At 28.6% G+C, this 18802-nt stretch overlaps 2 protein-coding genes across 2 annotated transcripts in view; one reads left to right on the top strand and one right to left on the bottom strand.

The window, feature by feature from the left end:
* Window positions 1-598: 598 nt before the first annotated feature.
* On the top strand, window positions 599-17289 carry LOC122498531. The gene is made up of 3 exons (XM_043606304.1): window positions 599-1325; window positions 3957-4113; window positions 17171-17289. The coding sequence occupies exons 1-3, from the start codon at window positions 1253-1255 to the stop codon at window positions 17244-17246; spliced, it is 306 nt and encodes a 101-aa protein (XP_043462239.1). The 5' UTR covers window positions 599-1252; the 3' UTR covers window positions 17247-17289.
* The window catches only part of LOC122498524 (hemicentin-2-like), a 331240-nt gene continuing 316549 nt past the window's right edge, over window positions 4112-18802 (bottom strand). The window contains exons 6-14 of the mRNA XM_043606296.1: window positions 17235-17386; window positions 13477-13621; window positions 13213-13343; window positions 11423-11582; window positions 11020-11313; window positions 10583-10891; window positions 9461-9787; window positions 8925-9112; window positions 4112-5978 (exon numbers count right to left, since the gene is read on the bottom strand). Coding sequence (XP_043462231.1) covers window positions 5703-5978; window positions 8925-9112; window positions 9461-9787; window positions 10583-10891; window positions 11020-11313; window positions 11423-11582; window positions 13213-13343; window positions 13477-13621; window positions 17235-17386 — 1982 coding nt within the window. The 3' untranslated portion in view covers window positions 4112-5702. The remainder of the gene's footprint in view (window positions 5979-8924; window positions 9113-9460; window positions 9788-10582; window positions 10892-11019; window positions 11314-11422; window positions 11583-13212; window positions 13344-13476; window positions 13622-17234; window positions 17387-18802) is intronic.

Raw genomic sequence — 18802 nt, 5'->3', positions numbered from 1 at the left:
GAGTCCACTGGGTGCGTCAGTTTGCTTCTTTTGATTCTGCGCATCCTACACGAGTATATGTATAACTATCCTTTTTTATCTCATGAAATGCATTCGTGAATCCCTTGTGTTTAGAATGTAAGTATCAGGAAGGAAGAGTAAGGAGACCGAACTCTGTGTAGAAAGCGCTTTAAAAATCTCAGAGAAATATGCACGAAAAGTGCCAGGCTCACTGCGTTCTAGTCGACCTCCAATAAGGTAGTTCAAGTTGGGTGGGGGAAATCCAATATGGCTGACATCAGCTGATTTACCGGAGGACAAACAATGCATTGAATTCAATGGGACAAATCAGTTTTTTAACCATAACTTTTTAAATATTCATTTTTGAACCATATTGTAATGGAAAATTATTCTTTATTTATCGAAATCTATTTTTTAAAACAATAAAACCAAAAAATTAAATTTTATTGTTTTAAAAAATAGATTTCGATAAATAAAGAATAATTTTCCATTACACTATGGTTCAAAAATGAATATTTAAAAAGTTATGGTTAAAAAACTGATTTGTCCCATTGAATTCAATGCATTGTTTGTCCTCCAGTAAATCAGCTGATGGCAGCCATATTGGATTTCCCCCACCCAACTTGAACTACCTTATTAAGTTGATCATGCGCATAAGCTGTGTTGTGTCTCTGCTTCTCGTAAAAATTGTGCGAGTGAGATGTAAGATCTAATATTTACATTTAGCCGGTCTTAGTGAGATACATACATATACAATACATTTCGTTTTAATAATTATTTATTTATTTTATTTAAAAAATGTCGTGTTGTGTGCCAGGATGTAAAGAAAGAAAAAGAGTCTAAAAACATTAGTCTCGTCTATCCTTCTACGGTATGTAAATATACTCTAGTTATAAACACAATTCTTCTTAACCATTTTCGCAAAATTTTTCCCTTTTCATAAATATATTATTAAATTATTTTGAAAATCTAAATAATATCACAATTGTAAATAAATAAATTTGCTTTTAAAATTAACACTGTTTAAACTATGTAATATTTACCTTGACATAATCACACTTTTCATCTATGTCAACACTGAACTTTAGTTCAATGCGCATGATCGACTTAATTGGTGATCAACTAGAACACAGTGAGTCTGGCACTTTTCGTGCATATTTCTCAGACATTTGTAGAAGCACCCCTGTCCGTCTTTCCCAGAAATTAGTCAGCTTAGTGGTTTGCACTTTAATGTGCAAAAAAGTTCCTCGAGATGGCGCAGTACTCACTACTCGTCAGCAATATTCGTTACCTCATTCATTATTGTATTTGTTGTGTTGAAATCGGTTAGAAATCTCAACTAAATTTTATAAAAAAATGTGAAAGTAAAAAAAGTATTAACATTAAAAACTATTTTAATGTTGTAAAAAGAGCATATTGTTTAAAAAATGAAAATGTTTTTAATAAGTAGCCGGCAAAGCTTGCCTTAGTTTAAAAATTTTAAAAAAAGTTTAAAACTTTTAAATTTTTATTTAATATTATATTTTTTATTCATTGTATACGTTCATGTTTGTTTTTGTCTTGAGTAAAATTTCATCTCAAATAATAAATAAAAAAAATGGATTAAAGTTAACCCTCCGTCACACACCTAGGGAGGGATTCCCTCTACGGTTTCAGTATTTTTTAAATAACTTTTGTTTTCCTCATTGCAAAATAAAATCAGTTTCGATACCTTTCGACAATTTACTCCTCAACACATTTCTAAAAAAACATTTAGTTTAAACATAATTAATATTTAATTATGAAGCTTCAAAGCCAGAAGAAACTCGAAAAAGTGAGGTTATGTTAAATAAAAAAATCAAGTTTTAAAAACATTTTTTGTTCCACTGTTGGTTGATGACAAAATTATATTATAAATATAATTAAAATAAATTGTTTAATGATTTTTTTGCTTATTTGTTAATGTTACATTATTTTTACATGTCGAGTGGAATTTCTTTGAAGATGTGCATTCGTGTAATTAATTTTTATTTTTGAGACCGAAAATTAATTTGATTAATTTTATAATTTAGAATAATTTACTACATATTTGTAAGTTTGTGTTAAAACTAAATTTTTGTTGATTCCTTTGTTTATGTTGTAATGTTGCTTATTTTACAATGTGGTGAGCGATTCCCTCTGAACGTGTGTAAGGTCGGAATATTTTCTCATGTGTGTGACGGAGGGTTAATGCTATTTATATTATCCACCCCAGTCCGACTCCTATGTATTTTGAAGGAAAAATATGTCAGCTTAGTGGTTTGCGTTTTCATGTGCCAAAAAGTAACACGTGATGGCGCTGTTCTCAACACTCGCTCAAAATTCACTAAAGCAATAGAAAAATATCATAGAAACGAATAAATTATTTGTTTTTATAATGAAATCTTGTTGTTAGTGATGTTAAAAATACACGATAAGAAATAATATTGTATTTTTAACTCATAAAAGATGATAGAATAATTGAATAATTAGTATGAAAATACATAAATGTGTTGTACAATAAACTGATGACTTTCGTTTAAATCGTTTAAATTATCAGATAAACTGATTTATAATAAAAGTTAAAGGAAAGTCATAGATAAATAGTATATTTAAAATAAAGAAAACAAATTTAGATAATATAAATAGCATTAACCCTCCGTCACACACATGAGAAAATATTCCGACCTTACACACGTTCAGAGGGAATCGCTCACCACATTGTAAAATAAGCAACATTACAACATAAACAAAGGAATCAACAAAAATTTAGTTTTAACACAAACTTACAAATATGTAGTAAATTATTCTAAATTATAAAATTAATCAAATTAATTTTCGGTCTCAAAAATAAAAATTAATTACACGAATGCACAACTTCAAAGAAATTCCACTCGACATGTAAAAATAATGTAACATTAACAAATAAGCAAAAAAATCATTAAACAATTTATTTTAATTATATTTATAATATAATTTTGTCATCAACCAACAGTGGAACAAAAAATGTTTTTAGAACTTGATTTTTTTATTTAACATAACCTCACTTTTTCGAGTTTCTTCTGGCTTTGAAGCTTCATAATTAAATATTAATTATGTTTAAACTAAATGTTTTTTTAGAAATGTGTTGAGGAGTAAATTGTCGAAAGGTATCGAAACTGATTTTATTTTGCAATGAGGAAAACAAAAGTTATTTAAAAAATACTGAAACCGTAGAGGGAATCCCTCCCTAGGTGTGTGACGGAGGGTTAACTTTAATCCATTTTTTTTATTTATTATTTGAGATGAAATTTTACTCAAGACAAAAACAAACATGAACGTATACAATGAATAAAAAATATAATATTAAATAAAAATTTAAAAGTTTTAAACTTTTTTTAAAATTTTTAAACTAAGGCAAGCTTTGCCGGCTACTTATTAAAAACATTTTCATTTTTTAAACAATATGCTCTTTTTACAACATTAAAATAGTTTTTAATGTTAATACTTTTTTTACTTTCACATTTTTTTATAAAATTTAGTTGAGATTTCTAACCGATTTCAACACAACAAATACAATAATGAATGAGGTAACGAATATTGCTGACGAGTAGTGAGTACTGCGCCATCTCGAGGAACTTTTTTGCACATTAAAGTGCAAACCACTAAGCTGACTACTTTCTGGGAAAGACGGACAGGGGTTTCTTTATTTTAAATATACTTTTTTTCTATGACTTTCCTTTAACTTTTATTATAAATCAGTTTATCTGATAATTTAAACTATTTAAACGAAAGTCATCAGTTTATTGTACAACACATTTATGTATTTTCATACTAATTATTCAATTGTTCTATCATCTTTAATGAGTTAAAAATACAATATTATTTCTTATCGTGTATTTTTAACATCACTAACAACAAGATTTCATTATAAAAACAAATAATTTATTCGTTTCTATGATATTTTTCTATTGCTTTAGTGAATTTTGAGCGAGTGTTGAGAACAGCGCCATCACGTGTTACTTTTTGGCACATGAAAACGCAAACCACTAAGCTGACATATTTTTCCTTCAAAATACATAGGAGTCGGACTGGGGTGGTAGAAGCAGAGTTCGGTCTCCTTACTCTTCCTTCCTGGTAAGTATATTGATATATATTGTAAATAGTAAAAACAAGGTGAGAAAAGGAAACAAATACTCTGGAATGCTCAGAAACAAAATAAGTTCTATGACGTAATTCAGACTTCGTGACAGTGCAATTTGATTTGTTTACCATGATGAGTTTTTAATAGAGATTCTACAACAACATTTTTTTCTATCGACTCAAACAAAATTCACTGTCATGTAGTTGTCCAAAATTTTAGTTTCGCAAAGTATTTAATAATTAAACTCAATAAATAATGAATTATTAAAGTAATGAATTATTTCTAATTACTTTACATTCATAAATTTGGTTTATATCATATATTTGTATTTATTATTCATTATTTATTTTATATTTTTAGGTAATTTATTATATTAATTTGTATTTATATCAGTGAGACTAAAATCTTAAATAAACCAAACATTCTTACACGTGTTATTTGTTCCTGCCGGTGTAAAAAAGGTATTGTAGAAGTACCTTATAAAAACTTGAAAACCCTCCTGTTTTTATTCTCCTTGGTTGTTACTGACGGTGTCTTCTCGTGTAGTCTCGTGCCGTAACGAACCTTTACGAGCCTGCACGAGAAGATCCGAACGAAACGATTTCGTCGACCACCATTTGCAATCTGAATATTTAAAGAGAGGAGAAAAAAAATTGCAGTATCTTTTCGAAGAAAGATTAATTAATAAAAATTAAAAGATTAGAAATATAACATCAGTCTCGTCTCGAGGGATTATTTTTGGAAAAATTGTTCGCCTCGTTCTATTACAGAGTGGTGAAAAAAAATTGAGACCACTTAAGAATAAATTGGACCGAATATGAAATTTCCCCCTTCACATAGATTATTATTATTTCGTCCAGATATGTTTTCTTTATCCAACAATATTGAACATCGTCAAGTCCACTTTATTCCTGACTGCTCATTTTTTCTTACCTCTATCTATTTACATAGTTAATTTACATACACATGTACCAGTTTACATATACTCAGTTTCGATATCGCAAACTTGAATTGTACACATTAAAGGGATTTATCATTTTCATATTATCACTAGCAATTTTGTATAAAATATTTTTGTTTTCAAAATATTTACAAATAGACATAAAATCGCTCTCAACAAATACGTACACATCTCACATATTCACGATTTTTAATAATTAATAGTATTTTTTTTAAAGTATAGTTTTGAGTTACCTTCGATGTAAAAGGGCACTTGATTGAACATAGGTGATGTTTAATTAATTACAAAATCGTTGGATGATAAAAAACTCATTGACAATGTCAAAAAATAAAAAAATAAAGAGGAAACAATTTGGAAATAAATTCTAGAATTATTTTCACCTTTTTCTTGTTTTTCATTCTAGAAATTTTGTTGTTTCATTCATTCTCTTGTGAATTCTTTACTTTCGTTCTACAAATATTGATTTTCTTTCATTCGAGAAATAATTTACTTCTTGTTTTTTTTAAAAATTATTTTCTTACTCATCTGCGTGTCGATATTCTAGAAAAAATGCTTTTCCTCACATTCTATGGAAAAATGATTTATTCCTAGTTCCCGATTTAGTCGGTTTGTGATTTAGGGTCACACTGAACTCTCCCTCTTGGTCATTACAACTGGAGTGCCAAGTGATGTCTCACGTTGCGATTGGATACAGCATTGTCCCTGAATCCTTGCTTCGACTTCCTTTGGCAAAATTACACTACCTGGACAAGTTCGATTCACTACATTCATACTTGTGTATAAAACCGATGGACTTATTCCTCCCATTGTCATCGATTGAACACTGTGACTTGGCCAATGTTGCCTTGGCAGAGTGCACATTCCACTTTCGTAAACTTCACTAACTACCGGTTGAAACTGAAAATTTAAACAAGAAAATTTTGTAATTTATATTCCAGTGGGTAATGAGATATCTACTGGTTCATAAAATTTTGCTATCGCCAATAAATTATTTAATAGTCATGACAGAAAAATATCAAATTCCTAATAACTATTTTCTGAAGATTTTTACTGATAACGAAACTATAATCTCAATGATAATCTTTTAATAAAACCAAAAGGGAATAAAATAATCTTTTTCCCAGGAAGATATCTAATACTTAAATAACTGATTGGATCAGTTTTAACAATTCACTATGTCCATGAATCCGGTTCGTGATCTGGGTGTAATCGACTTTTCAGCACTTAAAGCACGCAGTCAATTTGTCCCCCGTCTTTCAATCTCTTCCTATGTGGCCATAACCCAGCCACCGATGACACCTAGAGACCATTACTCTTCTACTGATTTAAGGAGCAGACGGTTCTAAAATATTCACCATACTATTTTCTGTCTTCTCGAATAGTGTCTCCATTTATTGTAATCCTTCTTTCTGGGTAAGGCAATTCAAGTCGCAGATCCAAAATGATTTTGATTCATTATTAGATTGTTGCTCTCTCTCCTGATCGTTTTGGTGACATCAGATACAAAAGTATTTTTATTGCTCCGATTTTCATCAAAAAGATTTCCCTTTTTTTGTCAGTAATGCTTCTAATAACTTTGGTGACATTCGCGGTGAAAGTTTCGCTATTGGGGTCATCTACGCTTTTAATTAAAGAATCTCCACGACGGTATATCCGAAGATTCTGAACTAAAGGTACAGGTTAAAGAAAAGAGAAACTGTCAGTATTAAAATTTAGATATTTAAACATTTTGAACCCTTCACAATAGAGAGTAGATAGATCCAGAAGTCTTATTGGAAACACTGAAACAAAATTAGAATTTGTAAGGAATCAATTTCGGAATTGAAAGTCACTTTATTGGGATCATCTACGAGTATAAATTAGGAACTCTTTCTTATTTTTGGCCTTACTCCTAAAGTTTTGGTGACAACCGAGGTGATAGTTTCCTTATTAGGGTCATCTGTAGTTTGGGAAATTAGGGGAACTCCCTGTCATAAGTAATAATTCCAAAAGTTTTAGTGACATTCGAGGTGAAAGTCTACGGTTTTAATTAGGAAGTCTTGCTTTTGCGCGCCTTACTACAAAACCTTTTGTGACATCCACGGTGAAAGTCTCCTTTTTGAATCATCTGCCGTCATAATTAGGAGGAAGTCTTTCTCCTTGTTGGCCTTGCTCCTAAATCATTAATGACATCCGCGATGAAAGTTTTCTTATCGGTATCATCTACGATTATAATCTTGTAACGAGGTGAATCGTTACTTATTTCTTCAAATCTGTTATGTGTAAGAAAAGTAAATTTCAATATAGTGAGTTGTTCGTCCGTCTCTCTCTTATCATAGTTTTGTCCTGTTTTCTTGTCAAGTCCCTTGTGTGTGTCCTTGGTTTAGCGACCCAAGATCTGTGTCATTCGTAAAATCTGAATTTAAATGATTTCGCGCTTGATTAGTTGTCAGCGACCGTCTCATGACCAATGACCCTTTCCAAGACCATTTTAGGTGCTGTACAGTGGGGATAAGAAAGAAGGGTTCTTCTTAATTTTCCATAGGAAAAATGAAGAAGCAAAATATGATGAGAAAGCCTACCGGTGATGAGGAGATCGGATTTTCACTTGCTTGTCAATTACTTGCAGAGGTTCAAGTAGTCGCGACGTGATTTTTGATTAGCGTCAATTATCGAATCTTATTACTTAATATTTTATTTTATATTTTGTTGTTTGATTTAGAGTTTATTTCTTTTTTTATTAATAAATGAGTTTTTATTTTGGTAATTGACAGTTTTAAGTGTTCTATTTATATTTTTGTGTTGTAAACGGTTGAGAGTGCCAAAGACGTTATAATTTGGTAGCGTCTCAACGGTTATTTATTTAAAAGAAAGGGTTCGTTGTTCAAGTTATTTTTACGTCGCAGCTTGAAGAAGAGGAACTCCCCGATGAGATTTGTGGAGATTTGTTGTGGTGAAGTTAGTTTTTCGAATAATGGGTCGTGATGTAAATTTGTGATGTATTATTTTCTATGTAAAATTCTATATTGCAAATTCTACCCTTATAAAGTAGGAAGCCTCCTTTTGCTTGTCTTACTGCTGAATCATTGGTGACATCCGCGTTGATAGTCTTCTCATTGGGGTCATCAACGGTTTTTGTTAGAGACACTCACTGACATAAGGTCTGATTATTGGGGTCATCTGCGGCATTAATTAGTAAGATTACCGCATTGCAGGTTTTGCTCCTAAAATATTATTGACATCTACGATGAAAATCTCCTTACTGACTTCATCTACTGTTTTAATTCGGAATTATCTATTTTCCATTAATAATTAATTAATTAATAATAATTAGGAAGCTTTTCTTTTTGTATGCCTTGTTCCTAAAACTTTTGCAACGTTCGCGGTGAAAGTATCCTTATTCGGATCATCTACGGTTTTAACTAGGAAGTCTCCACTTTTCATGGTTTCAATACTAAAGCGATGTTGACATCCGCGGTGATAGTTTCCTTGTTGGGGTCACCTTTTGGTTTTAATTAGAGAAACTTCCTTTCTGTAAGTAATAATTCCAAAAGCTTTGGCACCATCCGCGGTAATAGTCTAAATAGTTTGACTTGTTTTAATTGGAAGATGAAACCCTCATGATCTGTGTTTGGCACAGTGGGTCCACATTCTTAATAGAGAAACCCGTATTAAACTCCTTTTAGATTAGATTAACGACAATTTGGAAAAGAATAAGAAATTTAATTTCGCCGATAAATTTTGCTTTGAGTCCTACTGGGTTTCATCGGTAATGTGTTTAAACAGCTATTGTATTTAAACTTTAAAAATTTTATGAACAGTAGGATTATAAAGTCTATAATTCAAAGATTCTAAATTACTCACGTTTTTGTGCTTCGTTGATATATTTGAGAGTTCACGAAGAGGTAGTCCATTGCGAATTGTGCAATAGCCCACAAAATTTCCATGTGTACTCATTGAGGAACTTGAACGTTCTGTAAGACTCCTAGCTGGCGACGTCTCTATTGTTGAGATAAGACGTCGTTTTCTTAAATAATCTGAGGGTTCGTCCCCTAAATGAAAATCACACATTAATTTCTCCTCAAAAATAATATTAATTAAACCGCCGGCGACTAAAAGGGCTTACGCGTGACTTTCGTTGATCCCGCGTTCAGCGAGTCTCCGCTATTCGAGGGGCCAATGAAAACCTTGAGTAATCCTTTTCAGTCGCCAGCGGTTCAATTATATAATTCAAATATTTTTCCTACTGGTTTAAAATCAAACTATATCAAATGTAAAGAAACAAACTGAATAGGAACGGAAGAAAATTATTTCAATTAATCGATACTTTAAAAGTAATAAAATAAAAAAGTAAATTCTCTATTTGAGGAAAAAAGTGAAACATTTGTTTGGAAACAAACCGGTTATTTGTTGTGGAATGATGTCGGGATTTTTCTCGTCACTCTCACTGACATCGCCGTTTGGATCTAATTTCCTAAAAGGACTGGTGGGATATTTTTCATCCGTTATCACATTGCTTCCTTCTCGGAATCGAAGCTCACGTTGAATGGGAATAGTTTTTGTGACTTTTTCATGATTCTCCACGTGTGGTTTGCCGTGATCGTCAGTATGTGAATGTTGTAATTTCAAGACTACCATGACAATTACAGCGACTATTACAAGTGCGGTGACAACTCCAATCATTACACTCAGCATTGGTGTTAATTTAATTGGTTGCCTCGGTCTCTCTGTAAAAACAAATTTCACCATATTTATTCCAATTTTTAAATTACATTAAAATATTATGGTAATAGAAGATGTTTTATGTTCCATTTGTAACTATGATATTTAATTGAATCTTAATAGTCGGTAGTCTGATTCTTAAATTTCCAAATGGTACTTTAGTCTAAATTCCGAATTGAAAACAAGAATTCTGTTATCGTGGAACTATTTACTAGATACCGAGTTTCGATCAAAAAGATAAGGTAAATTGGATCGATGTAATTAGAAGACGGGGGATTTTTCGACAGATTGAAATTGCCCTACAGTTACGGGAAGTAAATATCATTTTGAATTATTAATTACGAATGAATTAGGTTTGGAATAAGGTGTTCATGTGATAATTATATCGATATGGTTATCGATGAATAGTTATCAATTTAAATTAATTTTGCTCTGCAAAAATAAGCCGCGTATCAAAATGCTTCAGTGATAAAGTTTTGTAAACGGAAAGGACATTATAATTTAATATTTAAACATTAGAGAACGAATCACGCAAGGACGGATATGTGAATTCCCTAAAATATGTATCATATAATGTGAGTGACCTCTTAGCAGACGTTCCCGGAGGATAATCAATAGTAAATAATCGCATCAAGGTAGGAGATCGTAAGGGCTCTCCAGTTACTGAATCTAGATGGACTATCCTGTCGCTTAGGGTTCTTGGTTTCAGAAAATAATAAATCTTCTCTTTTTTGTAAAAATATTCAAATATTAATTCAAAAATAATTTCCCATATTCGAATAATTAAATAAGAGTATTACCTGTTTCGGAGGTGAGCTGCTTCTCCGGTGAACGAACAGTTCCGGCTTGAACAACTAATGGTTCACTTCGTCCTTTATCATTGTACGCGTACACGCAGGCTTGATAAAGTGCTCCAGAATCAAGATTTGTAACACTAAATCGTGGAACAGGAGAAGACAGGTTTGCCTTCAGTTCCTGGCTATTAGTTTCCCTCACCTCAAGGAGGAAGGATTGAGGTAGACCGCCGTTAAAGCCTTCTGTACACTTTACACTAAAGGAATTTGTCGACGAGTTGGAGATGGTGCAATTATGAACCATGTCAGGTCGACCTACAAACAATCATTTATCAGTCTTTTAATTTCTTCTTTTACTTAAATAGAAGGAAATTAATCACAATAAAAACCAAGAATATTAGGAGGATATTATCTTCAATTAAATGGAGAAGAAAATGGTATACCTGCGGGAATAATGTGATAAACACATGGCACTTGCTGTTGTCCAATTTGATTGGAAGCCCAACAAAGGAGAGTTCCGTAATCAAGTTCATTCATTGGCGTATAGGAAACAATTGATGAAGTTCCAACTCTCTTAATATGCCCCGAAGCAACGTCCATACTCTCTGCTGAATTATTGAAGGTCCATCGAAATTCAACTTTTGGAGGATTTGCATCCACTTGACAGGATATATTTGCTTTCTCCTGCTTCGCAACTCCGTGTATTTTTGTTTGGTTTGCCTTGCAAGTTGGCGCAACTTTATAAACAAAAATTAAATTATTAATTAAAATTCTTTCCCTTGTTATATTAGAAATAGTTTTAAATATTAATTTCTAGAGATTAATCAATTTAAATAATTAACTCACACATAACATTCAGATAAAATGGTGAACTTTCACCATCGCCTTCGGAATTATAACCGACGCATGTGTAATTTCCCGCACTTTTTCTCTCGACCCCTTGGAGAACGAGACTTTGGTTACTAATTATAATTCCCAATGAAATATTATGATGAAGCGTCTTCCCCTAAAATACGAAAGATTACATAAAATCATTTACAATCATAATTAATGTTACTAATTTCATCTAAAACTTTCAGTAGAGTACAATCTGAATTTCATAAAAATTGATAAAATTTAATTAACTGTAATATAATAATTTACATTTATAAATTATATAACAATTTTCAACAATGTAAATTGTTTGCCAAATTTTTGAACAAAGAGTTGTTAATATCAAAATATTTTTGAAGTTTGTAATAATTAATATATGAATTATTTTACAAATACAAATTGTAATATATTATTTTACAAAATTCATTACTTTGAGTATAATATTTAATAATTATTATTACATCTAGATGGATATGATGAGAAACATAATTAAATTCAAATTTTCGTTATATGTATTTAATAAACTTTGTGAACAATGTGAAATTCCAAAACTCTGGTATTTAACAAATATTTGAATAATATTTTATAATGTAAATATAATATTTGTTGAATACGACAATTTTGTAGGATTGAACATTCCTTTATTTTCATTTTCTGAAATGCAATGCTGAGAATTTCGAGAAAGTTGAAATTAGATTGCACTGTCACCTAAAGAATTTTGATTTTTAAAGTCTTTGAAAACTTTAAAATTAATTTTAGATTAATTAAAATTTATTAAATTGGTAACAGGTGAAACGCCAGAATAGGTGACTTGGTGCAAGTAATTGGGAAACTTAAAAAAATGTCATCGATTAGATCCGAGAATAAGTATAATAAGTAAAATAAATATAATAAGAAAACTGTTTTTTATATTCAATCGTTGTTAAAATGTAATTTGTTTACAACAATTGTTTATATCTTCATTGAAAAATATTAGTTGGTAAATTAAAGTTTCAAGATTCATTAATCCTATAGAAAAAAATAGTAAAAGAAAAAACGAAATTTTTACATGTTTACTTATTGTTAATTTGAAATTTGTTTATAACAATTGTTTATAAAGTTGTTAAACAATTGTGGTCAATAATTTTTAACTCAAAGATTCATTAAGAGAACAGTAAAAAAAGTGTGTGGAAGAAGACACTATTTTTCAGATTCATTTATTGTCAATTCTTAATTTGTTTATAAAATTGTTTACAACATTGTTAAATAATAATGTTAAACAATTTTTATCCTCAAAATTCATTGCAACTATCAAAATAATAGCGATATATAAACAAACAAATTCTTTTCAATATTTGTGACTTTAAAGAAAACAATTTGTTTATAAAAATTGTTTAAAATATTGTTAAATTAGTCATATTTTTCTGACTATTTAAAGTTTTAGATATTTTGTCGGCCATTTTTGAGCCGCCATTTTGAATTTCGAAAAAATTAAAATTTCTAGCAATGTTTAAATGAAAGGTCATACAAATTTTGGACGCGATATTTTGTCAGTTAAATTTTCTATCAGATTCTGAAATAGGACGAAAAAATACATAAGAAACACGATGTGCAAATTTTTTTTAGCCCTCCATTTTTGAAAATGATAAGTGCAAATGTGAAGAGAAAAAAACAGACTTTTGGGACTAAATGAATTGAATGCCAATTTAGTAAATTTTAATATCAGACATCCTTAAATTGAAACGAAAATCATAAATATTAAAAATATGATAATTTATACAGACCTCATGTCTCCACTCGACTTTATAGACGGGAGGTTCGGCTTGAATTAGACAGTCAAAATAAACGTCAGTCCCTTCTCTAATTGCATCAGGATTTAATGATGTTCCAAGTCTAATTTTTGTTTCCGGTACATCTAAAAATTATTGTAAATGAGAAAAGAAATATTTTTTTTTCCTACTTCGTTATCTTGAAATAAAAAGCTTTTGTCTATCAGATGGAAAGAAATATCGTTGGGAGAAAAATCAAATTATGATTTTCAAGCTTACATTGTATTTCTAGTGTCCAAACGTCTTTTATCGGGGCGGAGGGCATGATTGGATTTTCAGCACGACATGATAAATGTTTGCCAGCGTCTTTTTTCGTTGGAATAAAAGGCAACATGCTTGTAGTTGTGTTACCATCGCTTGAAGTCTGTAATAGTATTAGAGTCATATTTGCTTTAGTCGATCAACTTTACTCCATTTATACTTGTTCTTTTTCTTTTTATTTCACAAATCGCAAAGACTTATCGTTGCTTTTAGTATTGGAAAAGGGTTCATAATTTTTAACAATATAGATATACTATTCTCTCTCTTTCTCTCTTTCTTTCTTTCAAATAAATCCTTACATAACATGAAGGAAATGTTTGTTTTTTAAAACTGAAAATAAAATGATTTACAATTTATTTTCATTTTCGCGTATTGTTTTATCATTGAATGTGAAATCGTTTTGTTTTTATTATTTTATCTATCACGTACGTACAATTTAGAAATGTAAAAATTTGTTCCAGAGATATGCTGAAATGTTTTACTTTATTATTGGAAAATAATTACAAGTTTTTATTAATGATTGAATTAAGTTGTTGTATTATTTGCAACAATTTTCTCGTTTTTACTTCTAGTATGCTTTTAGCTAATTGCTTTACCAAAATTACTGAAATATTAAGAGAGGGAAATTGTGTTGTAACACAGTTCGATATGTTAGGTAGATTCAATTATTTCATGTTTCTCGTTTATTAATTAATTACATCCACTTACGATATATGAAGCCAGATGATACCCTGATATTCAAAAATCAAAATCTTTCATTAAAACGTTTAAAAAAAACAATATTCATATAATAGAAGTTAATAAAATTGGTTTTTAATATATCAGACACTAAATAAACCATCTCTAGTGAATTTTATTGTATACAATAATATTAATTTTGATACAAAATTAAATACATCTCTTTGGAAAAGTAATAACAATTTTTTACAAAGAGAGAATATTATTTAGAAATTTATATTCAGTAAATAATAAAAAAATTTAATATATTCTTTTCTTTGATTATTTTCTAAAAAGATATGCATAATGAGAAAAGAGAATAAATAAGGATAAGAATCTTTTGAAGTAGAAAATATTTTCATTTTATCTCAAGAATCTCTTTATTTTCTTAAGGATATCTTCATTACACGAGAAGGAAAAGGTTTGTGTAATTTTCTTTCATTAAATTGTGATTTTAGATCAGTCAAGTGTAAGACAGAGAAAGGAAGAAAGAGAGTATAAAAGAAATACACGAGTTAATAAAAATTACTTTCATATTATTGTTTATAACTCTAAAATAAGTTACTTATAACTGCTGTAATAGTGTGATAACGTTTCAAAAAATACTTTTATAATTATGTTGTAAAATAAAATATTTAAAAAATTATTTTTCCAACAGATTGTTTCAGGGTTGCCACAGGTCAGGAAAATCAGGGAATTCAGGGAAAAGTCAGGGATTTTTATTAAAAGTACTGGATAAAATTAAATTTTTGAAATTCATAAGAAAATTCTTAATTTTTAGTATCTTTTTTGTTTGTCTCATAAACCTATCAAACTATCACAAATTCTAATACAAAAACTTTCAAAATTTTGTTCTATTTCTGACAAGAATGAATTTTTTTAATATTATTTAATTATTCCAAAAGTTTTAATGCAATTATCTTGATAAATATCAAGATTCTTCACAAAGATTCAATTATTTTTAGGAATTTAAAAAAAATTCTTTGCAAAATTCAATTATTTTTATAAATAACAACATTCATCACAAGAATTCAATTATTTTCAAAAGTAATAAAATTCATCGAAGAAATTCAATTATTTTTAAAAAATTTTAACGAATATTTCGTCAACAATTCAATTATTTTTATAAATAGCAAAATTTTTTGTCAAAAATTCAATTATTTTCAAAAAATTTAAATAAAATTATTTGCAAAGTTTCAATTACTTTTTAAAAGTTTTTTGCATTTCAATAATTTTCAATATTCACTATTTTCATAAAATTTATCAATGATTTAATTATTGAAAGAAAATTTTGATACAATTCTAACAAAACATTAAATTATTTTCATAAATAATAAAATTTCATTTATGAATTCAATTATTTTCATCACAGAACTTCAAATATTTTTAATATAATTTTAAATAAATTCCTTGAGAAAAATGCAATCATTTTAATTCGTCGCAGAAAATCAATTATTTTCAAAAATTTTTACGTAATTCTGCAAAAGAATTTTTTTTGTTTAATAAACAAAAAAAAATTCTCCACATAAAGTCAATTATTTTAAAGAATTTCAATAAAATTCTTTTCCAAAATTTAATTATTTTCATAAATATCCAAATTTATCACAAGAATTCAATTTTTTTGATAAGTAATAAAATACTTTGTTGAAAATAAATTATTTGCAAAATTTTTAAAAACTCTCGTTAATAATTAAATTATCTTTATAAATAGGTAGCGAAATTCTTTTCAAGAATTAAATTATTTTCAAAAATTTTAATAAACTTCTTGTCAAAATTCATATTATTTAAACAAAATTTAATAAAATTCATCGCATGAATTCAATTATTGAATAAATTATTTATTTTTGTATTTAAATAATTGAATTCTCGTAGAATTTTCTAATAAAAATTATGATTGAAATATGAATTCCGATTAAAATTTTAGATAATAATTTAATATTAAAATCATTATAGCATGGATTTTTAGAAATAATTGAGTTTTGAAATATTGAAAAGGTTTCAAATTCAAATCTTTGAAAATCTAAATTTTTCGTTCTTTTAAATAATTATTGATTTAAAGAAGAATTTCAGTTAAAAATTCTATAAAATAATAATTGAATTTAAATTATGAAAATAATTTCAAAGAAGTTAGGAGTAAGAAAATTCTTATATAAAATAATAATTTTATCCCTGGGTTATTATCGTTCATTATTATAAAAATTATTATTATTATTATAAAAACATGAAGAAATCGTTAGTCCAAGTGATTGACTTCTTCATGTTCATAATAATATTTTTAATATTTTTATAAGTTACTTAATTTCAAAAAGGTTTGAATTGGAATATTTTAGAAACTCTTAATTTCAATGGAAAAATAATAATGATTAAATAAGTATGATAAATAAATCAATTGTTTTCGAATAATTTTACAATTAAAGAAATTTGCAAATATTCGAACAATTTTTTGGAGTTTCTAATCATTTTTTTTTTTTTTTTTTTTTTAATTCTTTAGCGCCAGGGAAAAAGTCAAAATTATGTCTGGAAATCATGGAAAAGGCAGGGAAAAACACAGTTAAGTTTTTGTTAAATTAAAAAAATTTTTTTTTTGTCATCAATTTCATTAACAAAATTATTAAATCGATACCCTTAACATTTTAAGTTAATATTTCTTTTATAATCATTAGAAGATAAAAATTACAAATTAATCAATTTATATCTGAAAGTTATCTATTTACAAATATAATAAATTATAACAAAAATTTAAATCAATAAATTCTTTAAATTACAATAAAAATCAGTTCAGAAAAATTAATATTTTTATAATTACAGAGAGGAACAAATAAGGAAGTTTGCTTTTCTACAAAAGCAATGAAAAATGTTTGATTTAGATTGTTAAAAAGAGCAAAAGTCTCAGTTCTCGTAATCTTTAACTGATACTTTTTTTTTCTTTTAAAAGGAAGAAGAAAAAAATTGAGGAAACAGAAGCCAGAAAATTGATTTTTTCCTATATAGTAACGTACCGTTTCTGTTGAGTGTGGCAAGAGTTCTTCATTTCTCCACCAAGAGACGCGAGCTGGTGGCCGGGAACCAGAAGTCAGGCAAACTAAGTCGTATTTCTTGCTGGAGGATAAGGGTTGGTTAGCACCATCGATCCGTATTTCCAATGGGCTGACTGAAAAAGAAAAAAATCTCCTTTTTATCTCGAGAAGGAGAACAATGTCCGAATTTCGGCAAAAATTACTTCCCTTTGAAAAAATTCATTTTTCCTCTTCGATATTAAAAAAAGAAACTTTAATTTTAATAATATTTAAAGACATGCTTGATGAATAATGTAAAATTAATTGTTTTCCATAAATTAATAAAATACAAGAGTAATTAAAAAAAAATAATAATATAGTAATAATCATGTTCTTAAAAGTTCGAAAATTACGTAATCCCATAACCTTAGTGACGTGAAGCGGCAAAGGTAGAAGATGATAAATATAAGATGAAGCCGGAAGGACATTAAAATATTAAAATTTCGTTTCTCAAAGGGATTGGGGATTTAAGTTCGTAGAAAGCTTAAATTAATAATCCTTTAAACTAAAATTGAGTTATAATTTTCTCACTCTTTTAATTACGTTAATGGTCACCTTTTTAAATTATGTTGAAAATCACAATTTTATTTTTAAATCTTTCTTAATAAAGTTAAGAGCAATGATAATTATAAAGGAGTCTACAATAGTACATAAAAGAGTAAATAGCTTTTATTGCCTCTTGTCAGAATTAATTAAATGAGTGAGTTAAAGGAAAATAATAGCTTTTAAAACTAAATGAATAAGAAATAATATTAAATATTATTTATGACTAGGATTATCACTAAAATACTTTCAGAAAAATCAAGAAAAATTTTTAATTCTACAGCATTAAGACGATAAAACATTTGGGTATTTTAAAGATACTACATTCAATTTTGGTCTAAATTTTATTATCACGCTTAATTTTTCTTCATCAAGTTTTAAAATAAAACTGAGAAAAAGTCGTCCTTCACTTTAAGAGAAACTGGAAACGACGACGACGACCGTCTAACGTCTCTAGGGAAGGAATAAAATATAAATTAGTCGTAAAACGTGGAGCAAAGTAAAGGTGGCGAACATTTGTTTGCTAATTTGATTCATTGTCGCAAATGGCTAGTGTTGGAATACCTAATCCCTCTTATTCTAGAAACAGCGAAGCATCTGGCACTATATTGCGAGTGTAATGTCGACTTTTTTTTAAGTAGCTTTACGTTTACCACCCCCTTCTCCTCCACTTTTAACCAACAACTCTCCATATTCTACGATGTAAAACTTTTTCTACCGCCTCTCCCACTCTCGACACTCCAGGTGCATGGAAAAGTTCAGCAAACCTTGTGAGGTAAAGAAAACATAAGAGCTGATTTACATGACTCGAGAGAAGTCTAATTTAACCAACAAAACACGATGTCTTCTTAGAGGGAAAATGGAAAAATATTTCTACTGCATTACAAAAAAATAATTATTTAATAATTACAGTTTTAGTTAGAAAGTTAAATGAATGTAATTTTAGTAATGGACTAATTAGCTTACTA

The sequence above is a fragment of the Leptopilina heterotoma genome, unplaced genomic scaffold (assembly GCF_015476425.1).
Source record: "Leptopilina heterotoma isolate Lh14 unplaced genomic scaffold, ASM1547642v1 Lhet_15, whole genome shotgun sequence".
Lineage (NCBI taxonomy): Eukaryota > Metazoa > Arthropoda > Insecta > Hymenoptera > Figitidae > Leptopilina > Leptopilina heterotoma.
Note: the sequence above shows the minus strand (reverse complement) of the source record. Positions and strands in the feature narration are given on the sequence as shown.